The 26,280-nt window shown below is 26.0% G+C and overlaps 2 protein-coding genes across 2 annotated transcripts; one reads left to right on the top strand and one right to left on the bottom strand.

Annotated features, from left to right (window-relative positions):
- Positions 1-4,972: 4,972 nt before the first annotated feature.
- On the bottom strand, positions 4,973-6,528 carry LOC145835820 (uncharacterized). The gene has a single exon (XM_082943546.1). It carries the CDS (start codon positions 6,505-6,507, stop codon positions 5,047-5,049), a length of 1,461 nt encoding a protein of 486 aa, XP_082799672.1. The 5' UTR covers positions 6,508-6,528; the 3' UTR covers positions 4,973-5,046.
- Positions 6,529-16,291: 9,763 nt separating this feature from the next.
- Positions 16,292-23,259, top strand: LOC145836260 (anthrax toxin receptor 1-like). Its single transcript, XM_082944079.1, has 10 exons — positions 16,292-16,296; positions 16,983-17,141; positions 17,613-17,805; positions 20,023-20,130; positions 20,414-20,513; positions 20,817-20,902; positions 21,948-22,007; positions 22,342-22,425; positions 22,712-22,841; positions 23,174-23,259. Exons 1-10 carry the CDS (start codon positions 16,292-16,294, stop codon positions 23,257-23,259), a joined length of 1,011 nt encoding a protein of 336 aa, XP_082800205.1.
- Positions 23,260-26,280: the final 3,021 nt, after the last annotated feature.

The following is a 26,280-nucleotide window of genomic DNA, read 5'->3' as shown; positions in this document are numbered from 1 at the left end:
TTTGGTGATAAGTTTTAACTCAGGGTTTCTAAAAGTTGAACATAACTGAAATTTATGAGGTGATGAGCGGCAAAGGGAGGGAGGCATAAGCATTAAAGGATAGACAGGGGGCCATGAAGTCATAGTTTGATACTTACACTAGATATTCTTGAGTAAATGATGAAGAGCAAAAAAAGACTTCAAATGTTTTTAATTGTAATTTTGAAACTTATACAGGACATTAGGGTAAAATTTAAGATATATAGGGGCCAAAAGCTATAAAAAGGGGAGTCACAAGGCCATATTTCTAAAATTGAAAATTACACTAGATAGTTCTTAGGCGTTTTTAATGGTAATTTTTCGAGTAATTTTGTTACAGGAGGAGGTCATAGCTTTTTTCATTTCTTTAAAGGGGGTCTTTTGAAAATAGTTTTGGAAACCCTTTTATTAATTGGTTAGATTGAACATTTACAGTCTGTATTCTATACTAAATTGTTTATTCAGAAGTGTTAAAAATCATTACGGTTTAGTTGCTATTTTTTTGCATAGTATTTTTTTATCTAGTGTTTACTTTTACTATTTAGTGATTTTGGTTTTGGTGTTAAGTTTTAACTCAGGGTTTCTAAAAGTTGAACATAACTGAAATTTATTGGGTCATGAGCAGCATAGGGACCAAAGGGGGGCCATGAAGTCATAATTTGATATTTACACTAGATATTCTGGAATTAATGATGAGGAGCAAAAAAAGTTTTATGTATTTTTAATTGTAATTTTGAAACTTATACAGGACATTAGGGAAAAACATAGGATATATAGGGGCAACAAGCCATAAAAGGGGAGTCACAAGGCCATATTTCTAAAATTTAAAATTACACTAGGTAGTTTTTAGGCGTTTTTAATGGTAGTTTTTCGAGTAATCTTGTTGCAGGAGGAGGTCATGGCTTATTTTATTTCTTTAAATGGGGTCTTTTGAAAAAAGTTTGGGAAACCCTTTTTTTAATCGGTTAGTTTGTACATTTCCAGTCTTATTCTATACTTTTTTTTTTTCAGAAGTGTTAAAAATCATTACGGCTTAGTTGCTATTTTTTCGAATTGTAGGTCATTTCTTTTTACTTTTTGAAAGATTGTTTATTATTAATGATGATAATCCTGGACAAGATGTTAAAAGGTATCGTTGGTATGCATATCAATGACCGAAAAATTTTTTGTACTCTAGGTCCTTAACCCAAAATTTATATCGCTTTTTTGTCGTTCACGCTCAACAATAAAACTATATTAGTAGTCGCATTAAGTTTAATTTCTGTTTTATTATTATTTCCTTATATGAGTTTATTTTACTTGTAGGTTAAAATACAAAGCTACTGTAGATTTTTGAATATTTTATCCAAGTTTTCTAATCTTCTTCTAAATATTTTAAACAACAAAATTTTAGCTTAATTTTTAATATCAACTTAAAATTGTATTAACATATCATCTAAAACAATATAACTATATAAAAAAAATACTGTAAATGAGTTTTTCATGATAATTTATGTTTTAATGATCAGTTTTTGTACCTAATTAAATATTTGTTACACGTTTAGTCAAACTCGGAATAACTCTTAAAAAAATTTTAAAACAACTCAAAAATTAATGTGTATTAGAAAATTTAAAAAATGCGTGTTCAGTTAAAACACTTTTTCGTTTGTTTTTTTACATAGTTATATATATTAAAAAGAAATTCAAAAATACAAAAAACTATTATATTTTAAAACTTATTTTTGCCATACCACGAACTAAACTAAATAACATTTAAATTAAAAAAAACGTTTGTTTGTATTGAGTAGACCTACATAGGGGCGTAGCGTGGACAAGGACACTGGCGCAAGCGTGCCTCCAAAAAAAACAAGATGAAAATAATTTGTTATTTTAATTTTCAAATCGTTTAATTTCCTTGCTTAACTTGATTTTATTTTTTACTATGTTTATGTAGTATTCAAAAAGTTCGTTTAACTCATCATATCAAAGAAAATCAAATAATCCAGTGCTTAAATATCATTATGTACCGGCTTTTATGCAAAATTCAATAAAAAACATTTTTTTACATTTATAAACTTCATAAAAATTAGAATTTTAAAAGTGCATACATGGTGCACTGTGGTGGTATATCAGTTAAGTTTAAATTTTTCAAGGAAAAATACTAACAAATTGTAAACAATTTTATAAAGCTAAGCATATCTTATGATGAAACAATTTTAAGAAATTTTCAAAAAAAAAGTAATATTTAACTAAAATATAATAAAGAGTAATATTGATAAAATATAAAAATAATTACGTAAAGATTGTGTATATTATAATTAAACATAATAACATAATAAATAAATAAACCATTTATACAATGTTAACTATACTATACAAAAAGAACAAGTGAAATCTCAGTAAACTTGAAACTTTTAGTAAAAGTACCTTCTTGTTACTTTTAGAGTTAAAAAATTAATTAGTGTAATTGTATCAACCAGTTTAGTTGAAAAGTTCATCAGTTTTGATGTCTTTCCAATGTAGGAAATGCTCTAATCTGAAGAGCAGATGTATATTTAAACAAAATTTGCTCCAATTACTTCCGAGCATTTACTTTAGTTGCTGAAGTATTAAAAAAAAACTTTATTACTGGTGTAGGCCGGTGTAATAACAATGTTGTGTTTTTGACAACACGGCAAGTCTTCTGACGAATTACAGACCACTGCGGCACGAAAATAAACATTTTTATATTTAAACCGTACATTGCATACGTGACAATAAATTTTGCACCAAAGATTTTGTATTACTAAAAACTTTGAAGTTTTGCGAAAACTAAACTAAAAACTTAACACAGGTAGTACCTAAAGATACGTTTTCGTTATTTTCAGTATACATTAGAATACAAGAATAACCATTTGAGCTTCACACACACTTTCTCATAAATCATTCAAGCGGTTGGTTGCGATTAATCTCTACTTTAGTTTTCGTGGTATTTATAATTTCTTAATGAAAGAAAAAACTAGATTGAAGAATACTAATTTAAAACTTTAAGTTTTGTTTTTGTAACAAACTAAACAACTTACTTAAACATTAAATCTATTTTATTGGACTCTAAGTCAAGTTTTTATAAAGAGCGTTCTGTTAAAACAAAAGCTTTATTAAACTTGTTTTTTAGATATGAACAAACTAAAAAAAATTACATGTTAAGTAAATATATCAGTTCTTAATAGAATAATACTGTATGTAGTACTAAATGATTGTTCCAGGATGTTGCTCGCTGGTCGCACTGTATAAAATAAAGTCTTCAGCGATACTTAAAACAGTTGCAGTAATCAACAAATTATACTATTTAAAACCATAATGTCATACAATGTGCTTTAATATGGCACTAGTAGTTAACAATAACTCATGTAAGAGCCTAGTAGTAAGTGTTTACCATAAAAAAAAAGTTTGTAACTAAAAAGTACATAGCGGTCCGAAGTCTACCTACCCCTAACTTTAAGTAAGAATTTTTTCACAATAAGCAAAACGACCTGAAAAAGAAAACGTTATGGAATATTTTTTATTTAAAGTTTTGATAATCTATGTTAAGAAAGTATTTATTACGGTAAGTTAAAAAGATAAATACTTTAAGCTTCCGTAACAATTTTAATCACCTTACACGAACAACGGTGTTATTATTACGTCACTAACTCTACAAAATGCGGAAGCATAAAACGTCATAATAACACATAAAAGTTTTTTCCTTGACTTGCAACACTAATGTCTATGAACTTTTTTTTTGTAAATTAATAGTAATAGTGAGTGAAATAAGCTCGATGATCAAAAGGTCTTTCTTCACACCAGATCTTTTGAACAACTTCGGTCGTGCTTTAAAAATTTACATACTTAACTTTATTAATAGTAAAACAACATTTTAAATAACTAATAAGGTAAAATAGTTTACAAAGTTTCATTATATTTTTATTAAATTTAGTTTCATTTATAAAATAACAATTAAAACTAACTGTAAGTAAAGTTTATTAGACAATTTTGAATACATGAAAAATGTACTTTTTAAATGATTCATGGTGTTTAGTTCTTGTAAAGTACAGATGGTTTGAAGTTTTAAAGAAAATTTTAGAAAATATTTTAATGAAGAATTTAAGTATACACATTTGTCTTAAATAATACAATTTACTTGTAAATTTTTAATTCAAGTATATAAAAAGCAGTGAGTATGAAGTCAGTTAACTAGTTTAAAGAACGAAAAAAGCTTATGAATATAAAATCTATATACTACACAAAGTTATAAGAAACTAAAGAAATAAAATAGTGCAATATTAATAGAATTTTAAAATTAAACTATGTACAGATAAGCATATTTATATACTTTTTTGCCAAAGACAACGTCAAAAATATATTAAAAAAGTTATATAAAGTAAGAATTAAATAATTTGAAGTTCTAGTAGTTTTACAAAATACAAAAGTCGTAAACAACTAAATTTGTACTGAATACGTTTTTTAAGTCACAACCAACACATATACCAAGTCAGCTAAACTTTTTTAAAGCAATAACAAGTATCACTTATAACTTAAAGCAGCAGATATGCTACGGTTGTTGATTAAATAAACTTCTGTTTTGATCAAATTACAATACTAAATAAACAAAGTTTGATAATTACTATTAAAAATAAATTCTTATACACATTTTTAAGTTCCATAAAAAAGCTGACTAGCATTCAAAGTTATTAGTACTAAAACTTCAGTACCTAAAAAATCAAAATTCAAGACTTTTACGACATGTGCTTTTTTAAAATAAATTTTGAAGATTATAAAAAACTTTATTGGAGTTTAAACATGAAATTTGAAATAAGTATGTAAAAATACTTGATTATACATAAGCAGATTTTTAAGTTAAGTATAAAAACAAATACTTTTTTTCAAATACGCATAGAAGTGGCATTAAAGTATTAAAACACGAGTCACTAAAAAATATGTATAAGTTATGATACAAAGCATCTTTGTTTAAGAGACTTTGATAAAGAGAGGTTAATAAAACTGAAAGACTTTAATTTAAATTTTTTTCAATCACTTTTTTTCAAAATCAATCTCAACATAGGTGCCTGAAGGGATCCTTTTGTTCCAGTTGACATCTTCGTTATCCGCTGTGACGTAGCCAATGGGAGCCAGGTATGCGTCTTCGCACGACTCCGAGGCTTCAAACACCAGCTTGTGTTCCTTGCTTGGCTTTATGACGTCACAGTTGACCGAGTTGGACGCGCACGAAGAGCTGGACTGTGACGCGATGGAGTGCATCGTGACGTAATGCCTGTTGAAGTCGTCGCAGCTTTTCACGGTAGCCAGCTCGTTGAAGTTTTCCGATTGGCTGCGTTTGAAATCACTGCACGCTTGGTTGGTTTTTGGCGCGAAACCGTTAGGGGAAAAAACCCAGTTAAATTTTTTGGTCGTCTTTGGCGCGAAATCTTTCGAGGCGTTAAGGGAACCGAACTTTTTTGCTATTTTTAGCACTGAATTGTTAGACGAATGAAGTGAACTAAAGTTTCGTCTCGATTTTGGCAGGTTTTTATTTTGAGAGCGAACTGCTTTCAATTCTTTTGTCGACTCTTGCAGAAAATTTTTGTACATAAAAGGTTTTCCACTGTTTTTTGAACTAATTATTATATCATCAGCCACAGTGTAAACTGGATACGGATCTTTGTAATTGTTTTTATTTGAAACAACCTTGGACCCATTGACACTGTTTAAGTTATTTACTAATAAATGAGGCATTGTGTTATTGACAGGGTGGCTTAAAACGCTATCACTCCTCGAATTTGCAAATGAAGTCAGCCTTACTCTTGACTGTTTGCTTCTACGGAGTTTTCTGCACAGAACTATTAACAAAAGCAACAAAATAAAGAGTATTGATATGAGAACAATGACAAGGTCAAACAAGTTTACGTTACTGCTGCTCGGATGTTTACCTTTATCATTTTCTGTTGGTACACCACTGTTTAGTTTATTACAGCTCTCAGTATCTGCTCCAAACCTTTTATCAAACACACCCTTGCTCATGTATCCCACCGAAGTGCCTTTTAAACTTTGAGGCGAGTCGCATTCAAAACATGAAGAATAATTTTCACACTTGAGCCTGGTGTAGTTCTGAGTCGTGAAGTACTTGTAAAACTCGTGAAAGAAGTCACAGTCGCATTGCAACGGGTTGCCGGAAACATCAATCGTCATGACCTGACGGTTCGGATAGTTGCTCCTATGGAACACTTCAGAGCCAATTTTCACCAACTTGTTGTTTTTGTAGTTAATTTCTTTTAACTTGTCCAGAAAATAAAACGACGTTTTGTCTATCTTAGATATTAAGTTGTTCGATAAGTCGACTACTTTTAGATCGTTCTGATGAAACAGATCGTACTGTAATTGTTTGGTTATTTTATTGTTGCTTAAATTTATTTTTTCTAGTCTACCTGCTCCAAAAAAACTAGGAATTTTCGACAAGTTATTTCCAGCCAAGCTCAGCTCTTTTAGATTTCTCATTTTCCAAAAAAACTGCTTTGGAAAACTACCTATGCCCATTTTGTTTAAAGTTAAAACCTTCAAGTTTTTCATTCTCGTAAAAACGCTATGTTCAGTTATATTACCACTTTTCGCTCCACTCATTTTTAATGCTTGCAAATTTGAATTGTATTTTAATATGTCATCTAAACTGTTTTTACTAAAACTTTCGTCCAAGCCAAGCATAGATAAAGTTTTTAAGTTGTTAGTATTTATAAATGCGTTACTTTCGATGCTGTGTATTTTGTTCATATTTAAGCTGAGTATTTCTATTGCCTTGGGAAACGTGTTGAAACCGACGGATTCAATAAGGTTCTTACCCAAGTACAGCCTTTTTAAATTATTTAGTCTATAAAAGGTCCTATCTATGATTTTAGTGATTTTGTTTGAACTCAAGTCAATTTCAACGAGAAAATTATTTTCTTCTAGCCTCGGCAAAGATTTTATCATGTTGTATGACATCATCAACTTACGCAGGGAGTTTAGTTCATGTGTCATCATTTCCGGATAAAACTCTATATAGTTTTTATTTAGGTTGAGAGTTTCTAATACTGTATAATCTTGAAAGTTTACGTCATAAAAGGCTTCAAAGCTCAAGTTATTTCCTTCGAGTACAATTTTTTAGCCCAGTCAGTTATTTTTGGAAAATAATATAGTTCTAAATATGAACAGTTGGTTATAAAGTTTGCACATTGACATACTGACGGGCACAAATAGCTGTGGACACAAGTAAATATTGCAAAAACAAAAGTTATAATGATCTTTCTAGAACACATACTGCTTTTATTTTTTTTTAATTCTTCTGTTTAGTTTGTTTTTAAAACATTTTAGAATTATTCTTTTTTGTTTACTTTTATACTTCTGTAAATTTGTTTTAAACTTTAGGTTAAACTGTACTTAAGTTAAAGACTTTAGCACTTTTAATGTTAAAATTAAACTATTAAGTACTACGAAATTCAAAAAGTTATTGTTCATAAAATGTATATAATTACTTTCGAAAATATTTCATTCTCAGATAAAATAACATCTTCAAAACTAAATTAAATTTCAATTTTTTATTTACATTAAGGCTTAAAAATTCACAAAAATTTTTGACTATAGTGTAGATAGACTGTAAGAAGATATTTTTCAACTTAAGTTTTTTAATAAAACTGGTTTTTCAATGCAGTAAAACATTCTTAGTTACTTTTGACAATTATAAAAAACAACTTTTTGTAATTTTGAAAAGCACTTAAACTGTTTGTTTGAGAAGTTTTTTTTTTACAATCAAACGTTAACGATTGCTAGAATTTTTTTTTGTTTAGATTGAACTAGAATAGTGAAGATAAAAGCTAACCCATATCAATGTAATAAAAGCTATTTCTATTTCTTTTATTTAAAAGAAGTTTTTGTACAATTTTTCATTAAAACACCATGATTCAGATATAAATTAGATAAGAAAAAAGCTTTGCAAAAATGAAAGACTTTTAAATTTTAACTTACGAATGCAATAGCTACGAACAGCTTACGAATGCAAACGATGTATTTGAAAACAAACAAACATACAGTTGTTATAAGACGTATAAACTTATATTTTTTCGGTATGAAATATTTTTATCTTAAACAGTTATTTATATTAAGCTTTTTATACTTTTTCACTAAATATTAGTTTGCAGTGTTTAGGTAAAAAAACTAAGCTTGTATTTCTCTTCTACCTGGATAAATGTAACCTTGTATCATTCTTTACTTTTATAACAAATCAGCTAAAAATGTTTTTGATAGCATGATTTTTTTGGCCTACAAAAAATGAATTCTAGCCTTTAAATTAATTTGAAACTCATTACTTTCAAATGACTTCGCAATAACACATTATGTTTTAATAAGCGTTTCTGCTATCAACTTACTTGATGCAAGTTTAACGACAATGGTGTTGTAAGTCAAGGAAAACCTCGTGTGTAAATACGTATCTCATTTCCACATTGTACAGCTTTGTTACGTAATACAACATCGTATTAAACATATTTAAACAGTAAAAGTCTTTTTAACTTATAAGGTCTACGAATTTTTAACAAGGTGTACTTAATCGTAATACAAAATGTTCTATATCAACTGTTTTCTATACTTTTTTAAAGTGTTAAACACATAGCCAAAGTCCTGATAGTCAAAAAAAAAACAAGTAGTAACAGTTTTTTTTTCTCAATTAAGAACTTGTAAATATATAGGTGGTTCTTGGACCAAAACTATTCGTAACTTTATACAATTAAAAACTTTTAAACAATTTATTACAATACGGGACATCATTCATTTATTTATTTCACTGATACATACTTGGTAAAGTATAATATTTATTTTTTATATGACATATGTATCTGCTAAACAGAACCCGTGTAATTAACTATTTTGTCTACTACATTGATTATTTTTATAACTTGTAGCAATTTTTCAATCATAATAAGATAAGCTATTTTAACATACTAAGCTATTGTAAAATTTTCAGGTTATACATATTTTAAATTAAATTAGCCCAAAAATAAACGTACTTTATATGTTTAATTCTCAACTGAATAGGCAATTAAATGATTGCAGTAAATAGAATAATAATTTTTAAATACACTTTAACATAATTAAAACTAAACAATGAACAATATATAAAAGTAGTAAGTTTACTTATTTTAAAGTTTTAAGTTATAAATTATTTATGATCAAATATTTTCTATCTTTAAATCTTTTTAAAAAATAAAACAGCTTACATGGTTACAGAAACGACTTTTGAAATTGGGTTTGAGTTATATTAGTTTAATCGACTAAAACTTGGTATTTTTGTTACAAGTGTTTTTAAAAGTATTACTATTAATGGATAATACTTGTAATTTAATTTTGATAAAAAAATGGTTTAATTTAGTAACTTTTTCTCTAGTGTTTAAAACCTTAGTGAAAGTATTGTCATTAATTCGAATAGATCGGTTGACATTTTTTTAAAGTTTACAATATTCTCTAAAATTTACAAGATATTGTCTGATTATATATTAACTAAGTGGTTTTAGCACAAATGGCATAAATGCTTTTTGTGACTAGAACTACTGAAATAGTTTTATACTTCTGTATAAAAGTAATTTATTTTAATTTAATTTAATTGACACTGTTTAATTTTACAATGAAAAATATGGTAGAAATTGAAATGAGTTTACTACAGTAATAAAGATTTTTAAAATTCTAAATGCTTTGTTTACAAAAAAAAGTTTCTTTGAGTTAAAATAGCTATAATGTTTTCCAAAAATAGTGTACCCTTATTAAATAAATATTTTCATTCAAACTAATTTTGTTAAGAACTATATTAACAGCATACAAGTGTTAGCACATAACCATCTACAAACTTTAAGTAGTATTGTAACAATATTCAAGACATAATTCAAAACTGCATTATACAAACTTTAAAAATCTGTTTAGCATAAAATACAAAAAAAAAGTCATCATGACGTAATTATAAAGTTCATAAACTTTTGCTTTGAAAATCTCAAAGCTGAATTGAAAAGAAACGTAGACATCAAGATACCGCTTAGTAAAAAAATACGTCTAAATCTAAGAAAGAATTCTTTTTTTTAATTATAATTCAATTTGTGTAAATCTGTTCTACAATTTGTGTAAGTAATAGAAAGCAAAAAAACTAAAAATTTTGAGATATAATTTAGTAAATCAAATCGTAAATATTTTTAGTTAAAGTTATTGAGAACAAAAGTTATCTATTTGAAGTTGGAGTTATAAAGTAAATTATGTCAGTAGTCTTAATACTACACAATGTTTTTACAGCCAGACAGGTTTTTAAAGAAACCTTTTAATACGAAACGAAACACAATCAAAATACTGAAGTAAAAATAAAAAAGAACGATTTAAATCTAAGTTGAAAATAACAAGAGAAACAAAATGGTCGCCTTCATCTGAAATATTTTAATTTAGATTTTTCTTTCAACTTCTTATACGATAGCAACTGACATGGTAAAAGGCAATGCTTTATTTACTCGAGCGTGAAGTTACTAACTTAAAACAAACCTTAATTTATTCACTTCAGTGCTGAACTACCATAGTAAACATCTTGAATTATATTCTTGGGTAATTGAAGCATCTGGTGTGGGTTTGCTGTTTTTGATTTGAACTTTTTTATTTCGGACAAAGAAGTAAATTTAAGGTTTTCAGATTTTGAACTGTCCAACCACTATCATTGGTAATAATTTTTATACCAGTCTAAGTAATATAAAAAGTAATTAAGCCCCTTTAATCTATAATTACTTGCTATGAAAAGTGCATGAACAAGGGCATTCGAGTAGACCAATTAAATTAACAAAATAAAAGTCAAGCTACATATAAATTACTAATATAATTTTCAATTTATTTTTTAAACAGGTTTTGATAATACTGTTTAATTGTTCGAGGTGATTAACAGAACTTAAGTTGACTATTTTCAAAAGTTATTTTATTAGAATAGCGTTACAATGTTTACATATAACTTTTATTGCATGTTTTACTTAACTTGCTTTATATAACTTTTACTGCTTTTTAGTTTAGGTAAAATTAACAGTTTATAATAACAAGCTTTTTTTGTATAAAAATATTTTACTTGGTTAAACCCATTCATACTACAAGACTCGTAAAAAAGATTCAAAACAATTACAAATCATCATTAATTATATATAATTTTATTAATTAGACAATTTCAAACTGAGAGATTTTATTCTACACAGTGTTTCATGCAAACGCAATGATCGCGATTTAAAAAGACTCTAAGTAAAATTATAACTAATATATATATAAGTTAATATAGCACAGATGTTTTTGTGTTAAAACCTTATTCCGACTAACGGCGTTTCACTGCTCTCAGATCTACGGAGTCTATAAAATATTAACACACATTAGAAAAAAGTACGTATAATTATGTGTAATATTTATGTGAGTAGTAATTAAAACAAACTTTATGGTTTAAAAACAAAGTTTGGTTAAAAACATAAAAATATAAAATTGTCTACAAAACCTACAAATTTAATAAAATCATGAACTAACCTCAAAAAAGCTTTTTGAATAGGCAGATTTAAAAACAAAAACATAAATTAAGTTGTGCAGAAGTGTTACGTCATAATAAATTTACGTATTAATCCAAAAGTTTTTCAGCTAAAAACAAACTATGCAGCAAAATGTTTACTAAGAATTTAAACTAAATTTAAAATATTTATACAGTACAATATACACGGTATATAATAAAATAGAGGAAACATGTAGTATTAGACTTATTTGATTGTATATGAAAATGTTGTGAAATAAATAAGTACATAAGTAGACAGAGTTATTTGAAGTAGAATCGTCGGTTGTGAGGACAGATATTTTATAAATCTTGTCGCTTGTTCAGAAGTAGGTCTTTATCTTCTGCTGCAATTACTGCTTTTTCTGTATTGCAAGTTGAAAAAATTCTACTTACTCCGTTGGATATATGTTTGATCTTTGAAACAATACTCCACTCTATGTTTGGCTTTTTACCGTACCTGTGAAAAAAGCTCTAGACACAATCCGATAAACGCGTGCTTTGTTTTTATTTATATTTTTAAAAGTATGTTTATGTTTAGCATATCTATCTTTAAAACTACCTGCTGTACTTCCAATATAAATTATATCAGGGCCCTTACTTTCAACTTTAACTTTATAAATAACATTTTTAACTAAACAATTATCTATTAATGGGCAGTTATCTTAATTTATTTTACGACAATTACAAGTTTTAGGCATATTACTTAACTTATCACTATTAGGCTTAGTTAGTTTTGAATATTCATTTAAAGTTTATTGTTATGCATTTTACTTGTACTTTTGGCACGATTATCGATTACTTGTTCTAAGTTTTCTTTTATCATTTTAGCAATTTTTCTAGTTGTACGTTGATTATTATAATCTACACTATTATTGGTATTATCAATAATAATAATAAAAGTGTAGATTGTAATAATCAACGTTTGTTTTTTTTATCTTAATTTTTTATTTTTTAATATTTTCATAATCGTAACATTAAAGTCTTCTAAACTATAAAAGGAATGTTTTCTAAAAGTTTGAGGTCTCTAGCTCAAAAAATGAAGGAAAAGATAAATTTATAGTTACTTTTTAAATTTCCGAGAAAATTGATCCCGAAAAATTTGCGGTCCGTAATGGAAACTGTTTACATAACTTACTATAACTCAAAAGTTAAATAAGATTTTTTATTTCTATAAAAACTGGTTTGTAGTTTGTACTTAAAGCTTCATATAAGATCTAATATTGTTTTTGTAAAAAAAAAATGTTGCACCCCCTTATGCTTTTAATATGTAAAATTTGTTTAAGATTCAGGATTTTTTTCAGAATTTAAGGTTTTTTAGTCACTCTTTCAAAATTTTATTTTAGTGTTTCACCTAATTTCAATGTTAACTTACTAGTTGGGTCTGTTGTAGATTCCATACCACTTAAAAAAAATTATTTAATGTAATCATATGATCTGCTTGTGGGTTTTTTATGTGAAAAGCATTTGAATTGTGAGAATCAGCAAAACTAAATCTAGTGGATTCGTGCCTTATATTTGCAAAAACAACTCTCGTTTCAAAGACACCTCTGATCTCCAAATCAAGTCTTCCTTCATTTTCTTTATTCTTTGGCTGATTTGAAATTTTTATTGTATTTTCGATAGTTTCTTCCGTAAACAAACGAGTGACCATAGAAAGATAGAAAATAGTCAATACGTCAAATTGAACAAAACTCTTCATACCTAAATCTAACTCTGAAACGCCGTTAGTCGGAATAACGTTTTAACACAAAAACATCTGTGGTACATTAACTTATATATATTAGTTATAATTTTACTTAGAGTCTTTTTTAATCGCGATCATTGCGGTTGCATGAAACACTGTGTAGAATAAAATCTTTTAATTTGAAATTGTCTAATTAGTAATATTATATATAATTAGTGATGATTTGTAATCGTTTTGAAACTTTTTTTATGAGTCTTGTAGTATGATTGGGTTTAACCAAGTAACAGTTTTTATTACAAAAAAAAAACTTGTTATTATAAACTGCTAATGTTACCTGAATTAAAAAGCAGTAAATTTATTCAAAGCAAATTAAGTAAAACATGCAACAATAGTTATATGTACACATTGTAAAGCTATTCTAATGAAATAACTTAAGAAAATAGTCGACTTAAGTTCTGTTAATCACCTCAAACAATTAAACAGTATTATCAAAACCTGTTAAAAAAAAAACAAAAATTATATAAATGAACTATATGTAGCTTGACTTTTATTTTGTTACTTTAATTGGTCTACTCGAATGCCCTTGTTCATGCACTTTTCATAGCAAGTAATTATAGATTAAAGGGGCTTAATTACTTTTTATATTATTTAGACTTGTATGAAAAATACTACCAATGATAGTGGTAGGATAGTGCAAAATCTGAAAACCTTAAATTTACTTCTTTGTCCAAAATAAAAAAGTTCAAATCAAAAACCAGCAAACCCACACCAGATGCTTCAACTACCCAAGAATATAATTCAAGATGTTTACTATGGTAGTTCAGCATTAAAGTGTATAAATTTTTGTTTGTTTTAAGTTAGTAACTTCACGCTCGAGTAAATAAAGCGTTGCCTTTTCCCGTGTCAGTTGCTATCGTATAAGAAGTTGAAAGAAAAATCTAAAACAAAATATTTCTGATGAAGGCGACCATTTTGTTTCTCTTATTATTTTCCACTTATATTTAAACCGATCTTTTTTACCTTTAACTAGTATTTTAATTGTGTTTCGTTTCGTATTAAAACGTTCCTTTAAAAACCTGTCTAGCTGTATAAAAGTTGTGTATTATTTAGACTACTGTCATAATTTATTTAATAACTAAAGCATCGAATAGATAATTTTTCTTCTCAATGTATTGAATTTAAAATAGTTACGATTTAATTTACTAAATTATATGTCAAAATTTTAGTTTTGTTGTTTTGTATTATTTACAGAAATTGTAGAATAGATTTACACAAATTGTAAGATGATTTAAAAAAATACTTCTTACTTAAATTCAGACATATTTTTTTACTTAGCGATATCTTGATGTCTAAGTTTCTTTTTAATTCAGCTTATAAAGTACAGCATTCTTTAAAAAAAAACGCATTAAAACAAAGGCCAAGTTGCTTCTTAAGCGGAAGACTGCTGTACTATTTTGTTATAACTATTTTATCGCTTTTCCTTTAAATAAAGTACTTAAAAATGCAAAACTCAATTAAAGAAAAATCAAATGTTTTGTGAAGCTTATTGCTACAAATAAAACTTAAGTAAAATTTGAAATAAAAACTGAAACGTACAATACGGGAACAAAAAGTTTGTACAAAACCAAAAAAAAAAAAATATATTTTGTTTTATTCCTGGGCTTATTTATGAACGAACTCTAACTGTGCTTTCTTTCAATATTTAAACAAACAAATAAGCGACTATAAAAATAAAAAGTTAAATAAGTTGCTGTTTAAATAGGAAAAGTAAGTTTGTACAGTATATCCGATGAACTTAAGAAATGTAAATTTAGAGTTCAATAAAAACTATATACAAGTAACTTTTTTGAGGTTTTGTAGATTTTAGTTATCACTTTTAGATCCGGCCGAATCCTAATTTCCAAAAAGATCCGAAACTGAATAAAGTTGTTTTAAAAAATGAAAGTCAAATTTTTTCGAAAACAAAACATATTTTTAAAAAAAACATCTTAACACTAGCCATTAAGAAAAAAAGTAGCAATAAGTATGCGGTCGTCATATATTTTTAGTAAAAGGTTGAATTTTTTAAAGTAGTACACCCGAAAGTTGGATTTGATTTTTTTAGTGGGGTGCTGTATTTTTAAAATGTATACTAAAGTTATAACTATGTATGCCAAAATCTGCCTTAAAAGCATTCAAAATTTACGTTATTAAACTTTAATAAGCTAATCAGACGTTTTGAATATAAATCGGCAGCTGCCTAGTCTAGTTTTCGGTCACAACAAATAAAGAATAAGTTGTGTTTTTATTGTGTACAAACAGTACTGTTCAATAAAAATGATTTAACATTAATACTGCAAGTTCATATTATGAAACGCTAGATTTAATGGAGTCGCAAACTGATGTACTCGACTTTGGATCATACAAACTGTTGTCATATTCACTACTTTTTTTTGAGCTAATAAAACTTTTTATATTTGCTATACAACTTAAAGCTTTAAAATGCAAAATTGTCTTTTTTTCTTAATTAAAGCTAGTTTATTTTTTTTTTAGGATAAATACAATCAGTAAAAAATCTTTTTAACCCGAGTTAAGTTAAAGTATATTTAAATACAATGTTAATATTTGTTCGTCATGTTAGCTATTCAAAAGCTTTTAGTTTTTTGATTGTTTTAGACTTTTATAATTCTAATTTAAAAACTTTTGTTTATGAATTTTTCTTCCAAGCAAAATATCTTTGTTTATCAATTAAAAAAAGCAACTAAATAGCTAATTATTACAGTAAATTCTGATTTTTTTATTAGAGTTAGTCATCATATTATTGATAAATCGGAGAGAAATCGGTTTAAGTTTAATAAATTGACAGTTAATAAGTTAATAAGACAGTTAAATAAAAAGTCAGTTAATAAGTTGTATAGAGAGTTCAAAACTGTTTTAGTTTTCATAAAGTCCAAACTATTCTGCACAATTTAAAATTAGACTTTCAGCGTCATTTATAACTCTGACGATTTATATGAACCTCAAAATAAACTTATTAAAAGCCGCAAATTAAAATGAGGTTTATTAAATTGCTCGATTTTTTATTGTTTTCTCTCTAGCTTAGTAGCGTAATATGAAATATCAGTTACGCTTAAATTTTCTTAAACTAGTTGGTATTTTGGAACATATGTACAAAAAAAACTTTAGTGTGATACTAAATAGTTTATTTTTGAATTATTTATGGTGTTTTACATTGTAAGCGGTTTTTATTAACAATTAAGTTTTAGTTATTGGTCAAAAATTTTGAATGATATAGTTTAGAGTTTATTTCAACAAAAAGTTCTAGTACTTTATTAGCATTTATGTTTTGTAGTTTTTATACAAAATTGACAACTTTTTTAACAGTTATATTTGATAGTTATTCAGTAAAAATGGATTTTCAAACTTCACTTATCTTTGTTTTGTCAATACTTCTTATAGTAACTAGTAACCCTGTGAAAATTAAAAATTGCGATGGAGCATTTGATATCTATTTTCTACTTGATACGTTAGTTTTAAAGTAGAAAGTAGTAATATAAGTAGCATGCAACTTTTGTAAACCTTTTGAAAACTGAAGTAAGCTGTTCTAAGTTTACAAAATTAGTATTCATTAAACAAGCATAACCAGACAAACCAGTACATTTTGATAACTTACCTTATTTTTAGTTTAGTAGCAGGATGATAAACTGAAATGATTGTACTATTAAAACAAATAATTATTACTAGATCAGCAAGTTTATCAACTGGAAAGTATAATCACTTCAGGGAAGAGACGATCCCGTTTGTTAGAGAAGTGATGAGCTATTTCACCAATCCGAACGTCAGAGTTTCTTTTATAACCTTCAGCGATCAAGCTAAGATCGTCATGAAGCCCACCAGTGATAAGTTAGATTAAAACCTTAATTACTCTGCTTGCTTATTTAGTTAGTACTACACATTTTAGGGTACTGTATATATGATTATAAGAAGATGTCAACCAAAAAAAATACATTAGTAGTTTATTTAGAAACTAACTTCCAACACGTTTAGTATAATTTTTTTTTGATTTACTAGAACAGTTACAAACAAAAAATGTCTACCAATAGTTATTTATTAGAAGCCTAATAATAATAAGTTTGAAATTTATGTACAGTAATCTTAGTTATAAACAGCTATAACTGTTTTAAAGTGTTTCTAGTTCTTATATTTGAAAAAAAGTTTTTAATAAACAGAAATTCTAGTCTTCTACTGATTTGTACCACTAGATACAATATTATAGCAAATTAAACGACTTTAAACTTTTTCGTATTATAAAATATTTTTAATAACTTATGTTACCTACTTAAGATTTAGTTTAAAATAAAAGTTACCCCACAGATCACGCATCAACCACCACCTTGACACGATGAAATCTTCAGTTTTACCTGAGGGGAGTTCCCGTCTTTTCTTCGGATTATACAGGGTCAGGAACGAAATACGCCAATATGGTACAAGTGGTCGCGTGTCGCTGGTCATCACCGTCACGGATGGACGATTGCGGGACGATAACCCGAAAAGAATGGGAGCAATTGTTCGTTTGATACATTTTTATTAAAAATTTAAAAATTTTAGTTTGTTTTAAGTTAAGTTAAAAGTATTTATCATGAAAATAATGCTTCTTTAAAAAAAGTTTGCAATTGTAAGTTTGACATTTATCACAAATATAATACAAAATATAAACTGATACAATTAACTATTTTTTGAATATATTTTTTACAATTTAAGTTATAATAATGAGCTTTAACATCTAAGAAAGTTTTTTTTGTTAAATCATTTATTAAACTGAAAGTATAAAAATTCTAGATTAACCGTTTCACCACCTTATACATATTTACACATAACTAAAGTTGTTAAAACAGCTAAAAGTTAACTTTGTGAAGTGTTAGAAGAAAATATTTTTAGTAAAAAATAACTTAAAACCTATTATTTGAGTAACTTGATATGTGATAGATAAGCAAAATTATTTAAAAGCAGTCTCGTTTAAGTTTATCTTAATAACTCTCAGGTGATGTTATATAGTTAAAATTAAGCAAAGTAAATCTTATAACCACAAACAATAGTAACTTATTTTTGCTAAAACTGTAAGCAACACAATTCTGTTTGCGTTATAAAGAAATAACAAAAGAAAAATGTACAAAAAGACCGGTTATATAAATCGTTTTTTAAAAGTACTAAACGTATATTTTCGATTAAAATAGTATTTAGTGTAAAATAGTTGTAACCGTTTAACACTAGTTTACAAAGTTACTTTGTAATCTTTAAAAAAAAATAGTAGTTCTATTATCAATAATGGTCACTTAACTCGAGATAACTTTCAGTGAACAGGTATTAAAAGTGTAAGTAATCTAAAAGTTTTTTAATCTAATATATTTTTGTTATTAATTTTAAGTAAAAAGTATATTTTTACATAAGGTTTTCATTTCGAACAGAAGTTATAAGGCTTAAACTGAGTTTATAGTTTATAAACTTTCAATTGTACATCTCGATAAAATAGCATTGATTCACATTTTAATATTCAAATCGTTATTTGCAAAACTGAGTTCAATTAAACCGCTTTGATAACTTTAAAAAGCAGGTGCGAAATTACACTTAAAATATCTCATAGACCAATTCAAACTTTGATTAGATAGCAATAAAGTTGAGTCAGAAGTTTATGGTATTTTATTTGAGTTAACAAACTAAATAAAGCGGAAAATACTATTGGTATATTCAAGTAGTTTTGATGTGGTTTGTTTTATTTTCATTAGAATTTTTTTTTACAAATAATCAGTAGCATGCATTCACAAGTCGTTAAGTTCATTATAAACGAGTTAAATTACAGCTTTCTATAAGCTAAACTTATAACCCAAAGTTTGACCTTTTCAAACTTAATAATTGAGTTCAAAACCGCCAATACACAATTCATTATTAATCTTTACGGGTTTATGTAAACTTTCATTTTATACATGTAAAAGCTTAGAAAAAAGAAAGCTTTTAACGTTTTTTAGTCTATGTGCTACAAGTAAACATTTTCATGTTAAATAATCACTCGGAATTATGATTTGACTGCAAACAACAGTAAAAAACTAAAAAATAACATTTAGAATACGAAAACTTATTAAATAGTTAGAAACCGCAAATGATATTACTCCGTTAAATTATATATGTATAAGTATAGAAGGTTACTAAAAATAATTTGTTATAAAATTATCCAATTTTACCCCGTAATTATGACGTAACAACATGTACCGGTACTTTTTACTGAAATTAAACACGTGCCGGTAATTTGTAAGCGAATAAATGTCAAATGTATTGCTATAATTAAATAAAGTTACTTATATTGTTTTTTTAAAAGTCTCAGAACCTTGTTTGAGCTTTAAAATACAATCTCTTTTTTTTCAAGTAGAAATGATTAATTTCGAAACAATATAAAGTTAATTGCATTGTTCTAAAAATAAATCAGAAAGTTTTAATTAAATCACACAGATACCTTATTTTATTAATGTTCATGTACTGAATGTTAAAATAGTTTCGACGTAAGTAGCATCAGAATCTTGCAAAGTTTAAAACTTAGTTTTAGTTATATACTGATTATAGCAATATAGTATAAGTAAACTAAAACTTACAAGCTTTTAAGCATAACCTAAACATAATAGTTTAAATTGAGACGAAAGGCATACTATAAACTATACTAGACTACTATAATTGAGTTTTAGTACAAGTGTATAGAGGTAAAAAATGAAATTTAAAAATAAATACAATCAAACAGGCTTCAAACCTTCAAGAAGACATGGGGACAAGAATTTTAGTAATTGGAGTCGGTGACTTCAAACAGGACTACATTTATGACGTCATTGGTAAAATTGATGTCATAAAGGTAATTCAAGTTTATTACGACCAAATAGAAAAATACGTTGAAACTGAGAGAATTATGTTTTATAATATTTAACTAAATTAAGTTGAAAACGTAGTTATTTTCACTGATAAGAATTTATTTATGATTTAAGATAGTATTTTAAGTTAGTAATACAGTAGCTTAAGAATAACATAACCACAAATATAATACGTTTAATCTATTTTCAACAAAATAAAAAGTTCAAAAAGATAGATATATAATAAATAATCTTGACTTTTATTTTACAAATTACATTAAATACAAGGCCGACAATTACAAATCAATGAGTAGTTTGACAAAAGAAGTAATTGAAAACTCCTGCATTGAAATAACATCCGTATCTCCAGAAACTGTGTGTCAAAACTGTTAGTTTAATTCTTTAAGTATTTGTCTATAGAACAGCTGAAAACAAAACCAATACAATAGGTTTTATTAACAATTAAACTAAACTCAAAAGAAGGTTTTTGGAAATAATCAAAGCTTGCTATTTTATAAGAATCAGCTTTCTAAACTACTGATCACAAATTAGAATCTTTTTACATGAGTTATTTTATCATTGTAGTCTAATTATAAGTTTGTAATTGTGTTTATCAGAAATATCATTTTTTGCTTGTAAAGTATTTGTAAGTTACACAATAAAAAAAAACTTTTTCCATAAAACTTTGCAGACAAGTTACCTTCTTCAATAGGATTGTACGGCAGAGGATTTATAAAAGCGGGAAAAATATTATGTAGTTTCAGATACAATGATACAGTAAGAATAGGTAACAGTTTTTTATGATACTCAATAAAATCTATACATTTTGTATCATTTTTTTGGAATTGTTTATTTTGAAACACAGTTTTTTAAATTGCTTCAACTAAATTTTTTTGTGTTGTTTTCAACAAAACTTAACAACTTTGAATAAATGTGTTTTAACCTGATTGCAGTACTAAAAAACTTTTCAGAACTAAAATAATATCAACATACAAAATATACAAACGTTTTTAGGTTTAAAATCTTATAAAAAACAAATGTACAAGGTTTATACTTAAGATGAAACAAACATACTAGTCTAAAAGTTAGAAAAAATAATTTTTGGAAATAATGTAACAATAAACAGAAACAAATCCAAACTATATAAGTGATACATATATGTCATGTGAAAGTCCGCAAATAAAACTAAATCAGAACGACTCAATAACATTGCAAATTTCTCTATACAACACTAGACACTCAATATCAAGTAATGTTAAAATCAACGCTGTTGGATGTGTAAGTCTTAAGTTAAACAGTAATTAGTATAAATAAAGCAACAAGTAAAAAAATAAATTTTATGCTTAACACCCAAGCTTTCAGTAGTAGTAACAATAAAAATGTAACATAATAAGTTTAATACTATTTTTGATTGATAATTAAGTAACTAATTGATAATTGATTTTATTACCATAGTTTTTATTTATTTTAAAATAATTAATTAAAACTTTGAACTATACAGCTTTTTATTTTATTATACAACTGTGACAAAATTCTATGAAAGCTAAAATATTTTATTTTTCATAAAGTAAATTCCTAAGCTGTAAATAACTAAATGTTTGACAAAGCAATATATTTGCCAACATTAAAACTATTTAGTTTTCAAAAAAAAATTTTAAACAGGTGAACATTTTACCTATACTTCTTTATTCACTTATTCCATTTATAATCATATTACTTTGGTGGTTTTGGAAAGTTTTATGTTGCTGTCGTTTGGTAAGTAATAGTTTTATGTTTTTTTAAAAACATATTATATCTTTATTAATTATTTTATCTATCTTAGAAACCGAAAGAAATAGCTGAAGAAAAACCACTAACATTTTCACCGTCACCCCCTATGATTGTAAGTTAAATTTATACAATTTAATGTATATATATAAATATTTTTATTTTTAAAAAGAATAAGCCGTAAATATTTTAGACCTACCTTAAAAAAAACTATTAATGTTCATTTTTCAAAAAATATAAGTTTACCTTGTACAGTAATGCTCAAAAACTTATAGCTAGCTGTAACATGATTGAGCTTTATGGCTGTATTATAAATTAGTGAACTTAATTGACAGAAAAACTATCTTTGGTTAATTGTATATTATAGTTTGGTTGATATAATCCCACTATTGTTTTTTACAAGTCAAAAAATAATAAGCTAAAAATACTCAAAACTATCAACTTTTTAGCCAATCACAGAGAAAAAAAGTTGGCCGGTTGTTGATTGTTCAATGTATGGAAGAAGGGGTATTGGCGGAATTGCTCCTATGAAAGTAATAATAACTGATATTACTATTTAATGTGAAGTTTTAGACACAAAATATATTTGTTAAGTAAACTAGATTGCACAACTTTACACTGCTAGGGTTAAAGGTCAGACTATAAAAAGTTTGATACCTAATGTTAGCATATCTAATTTCACTGTTAACTATATTACTTCATAAAGTTGTTATGCACCATATAAACTAAACTAGTTTCATTAGTGCTCTATGACCAATAAAAAGCTTGTATTTTATATAAGTAAAATTTATATATACAATAAAATACTAACTTCTATAGGTAGAATGGGGTGACAAGGGATGTACTGAGGCGGGAGTATTTTTGGAGAGGGCAAAAGACGCGAGAGAGGTGGGAATTATCGAGAAAGAAGTTAAAATAGATGAGGTTTTCGAGAAATGTGAGAGTGAAAGTAATGAGAAAGAACAATCTTGTTGCTGTTGCAAGTTTATTAGAAATGTAAAAGTGAGAAGTTTAACAACGTTATACAAAAAGTTTTTAAGTGTTTTAAGTTATAAATTTTTAAACTAGTTTTAGTTTAATCTTTTTTTTAATTTAATGGGATTTTATATGTTTAATACAAGTGTAAAAATTCTTGAAATAAGTTAATCGTGTTCTTTTTTTTTTGCTAACTAAGCTTTATTATGGTAAGTTTGTGTCTAAACATAAAACATAACAACACATTTTGTTTTTTGAAATAGTATACTAGAAATTTATAAAAACTTTATTAACTTTATTTAACAGGAAAAAATTTCGAAGCTATTCAAGACTTCGAAGAAGTTTTATCATCGAATCGAGGTAAAGCGCCCAGAGAAAAAATCATTTGTTAGTTTGTATGGTACTTTAGTATTATTTTTATAAACTAAACTTTGTCGTTTATAACTAACCTACGCATAAGTTGAAGAAAATTTAAAAATACTGAATTAAAACTAAGTTATTTAAATACCTTTGTAATTTTTTTCTAGTATTCAAACATCTTAACAAATAAACCTACAGTTATCAAGTTCAATATTCCAAACTATAGCAATATAGTTTATATAATAGTAGTATATGCGATTTTATTTTATTTAAAGTTAATTATTTATTTTTAGATTTGCAATAAGAAGTGAAAAAAAACTCAAAAAGTAATTTTACAGAGTATAAATTTTGAAAGAAAGTGAGTTAACAGTTTGGGTAAAAGTCATTTTGTGAATAAAAACGTTCGAAGCGATACTATATGAAATTGCATTAATTGTTTTTGTATGAATGGTTTAACTTTTATTTTCTGTTATTACCTAACAGTGTATTAACAACTTTATAACCAGGTTTGAGTTTTTTCTTGTATAAAGTTTTACTGTATTTTGTAATTTTTGTGAAAATTTCTTGTTTACTTTGAATAAATGTTTTCCATTACGTTTTTTTTTAACATCGCAAACTTGTATTCAAAGTACATTAGTTAGTTTTATAAAGTTTATAGCCGCCCTAATTTAGACTTTCCAAATTAAAAAGAAGCACAATAAAAGGGGTAGGTCTTTTTATGTGTACTATTTTATGGGCACTATTTTATGTGTGGAATTGCTGCATTCAATTTTTGTTGTGATGTCATCAAAATTATGTGTAGTATTTAGATGTTGCTGCAATTAAGTTGCTGCAATTAAATGAAAAATAAATTACTGTCCAGGCCTTATATAAATATTATAGATAGTTTTTGAAGTTTTAAATTTATAAACAAACAATAAAAAATAACTTGAATACACATAAACCAATAGTTTGATTTATTTGTACATTTATTTAAATTATATTTTGTAAACTAACAGAAGTATAGGCTAGACTTATTAAAAGATTATGGATATTTTTTTCATTTAAGATTTAATAAAGAAAAAAAACTTGAATACACTTAAACCAATTGTTTGATATAAAATTATATTTATGTAACTTATATTTTTTATACTAACAGAAGTAATGGCTTGGCATATTATAAATATTTTGAAAAAAAAAAATTATTTAAGATTTTATAAACAAAATAAATAAATAAAAATTGCACACACATAAACCAATTGTTTGATTTGTAGTTTTGTATATATGTAATTTATATTTAGTAAACTTATAAAAGTAGTGGTTTGCTCTTATGTGTACTATTTTATGGGCACTATTTTATGTGTAGAATTGCTTCAATCAATTATGACCATAATTTTATATGACTTCATTTAAATTATGGGTAGTATTTAGATGTTGCTGTAATTAAATAAAAATAAAATACAGTCCTGACCTTATATAAATATTATGGATAGTTTTTGTAGTTTTAAATTTATAAACAAACAAATAAAAAAAAAAACTTGAATACACATAAACCAATAGTTTGATTTAGTTTTATAATTATTTAAATTGTATTTTGTAAACTAACAGAAGTAGTGGCTAGACTTATTAAAAGATAATGGTTAATTTTTTTTAAAGATTTAATAAAGAAAAAAAAGCTTGATTACACTTAAACCAATTATTTGATTTAATAGTATATTTATATAATTTATATATTTTATACTACCAGAAGTAATGGGTTGGCATATTATAAATATTTTGGATATTTCTTTATTTAAGATTTTATAAACAAAATTTAAATTTAACACACATAAACCAATTGTTTAATTTATAGTTGTATATATGTAATTTACATTTAGTAAACTTATAGAAGTAGTGGTTTGGCCTTATGTTTACTATTTTATGGGCACTCTTTTATGTGTAGAATTGCTTCAATTAACTTATGTGGTTTCATTTAAATTATGGGTAGTATTTAGATGTTGCTGCAATTAAGTAAAAATAAGATACTGTCCACTTTTAAATCAAACAATTGGTTTAAGTGTATTCAAGCTTTTTTTTATTAAATATTACATAAAAAAAACTATCCATAATCTTTTAATAAGTCTATCCACTACTTCTGTTAGTTTACAAAATACAATTTAAATAAATGTACAAATAAATCAAACTATTGGTTTATGTGTATTCAAGTTATTTTTTATTTGTTTGTTTATAAATTTAAAACTACAAAAACTATCCATAATATTTATATAAGGCTTAGAAAGTATTTTATTTTTCATTTAGTTGTAGCAATATCTAAATACTACCCATTGAATATAATTGATTGAAGCAATTCTACACATAAAATAGTGCCCATAAAATAGTACACATAAGAGCAAACCACTACTTTTATAAGTTTACTAAATATAAATCACATACATACAACTATAAATCAAACAATTGGTTTATGTGTGTTCAAGTTTTTTTCTTTTATTAAAAATTTCTTAAAAAAATCTACCCATAATCTTTTATAAGTCTAGCCACTACTTCTGTCAGTTTACAAATTATAACTCAAATAAATGTAAAAATATATCATACTATTGGTTTATGTTTATTCAAGTTATATTTTATTTGTTTTTTTATGAACTTAAAACTACAAAAACTATCCATAATATTTATATAAGATCTAGACAGTATTTTATTTTTCATTTAATTTCAGCAACTTAATTGCAGCTACATCTCAATACTACCCATAATTTGAATGAAATCACATCAAATTATGGGCATAATTGATTGAAGCAATTCTACACATAAAATAGTGCCCATAAAGTAGTACACATAAGGTCGAACCTCTACTCTATAAGTTTACTAAATACAAATTACGTATATACAACTATAAATCAAACAATTTTAGATTTAAATCAAACAGTTTATGTGTGTTCAAGTTTAATTTATAAATTTTGTTTATAAAATCTTAAAAAAAAAAACCAAAATTACTTATTATATGACTAGCCATTAATTCAGTTAGTATAAAAACAATAAATTACATAAATATACATATAAATCAAACAATTTGTTTA

The sequence above is a fragment of the Thalia democratica genome, chromosome 5 (assembly GCF_965202585.1).
Source record: "Thalia democratica chromosome 5, ktThaDemo2.hap1.1, whole genome shotgun sequence".
Classification (NCBI taxonomy): Eukaryota; Metazoa; Chordata; class Thaliacea; order Salpida; family Salpidae; genus Thalia; species Thalia democratica.
The sequence above is the reverse complement of the archived record's forward strand: the minus strand, read 5'-3'. Positions and strand labels throughout refer to the sequence as shown.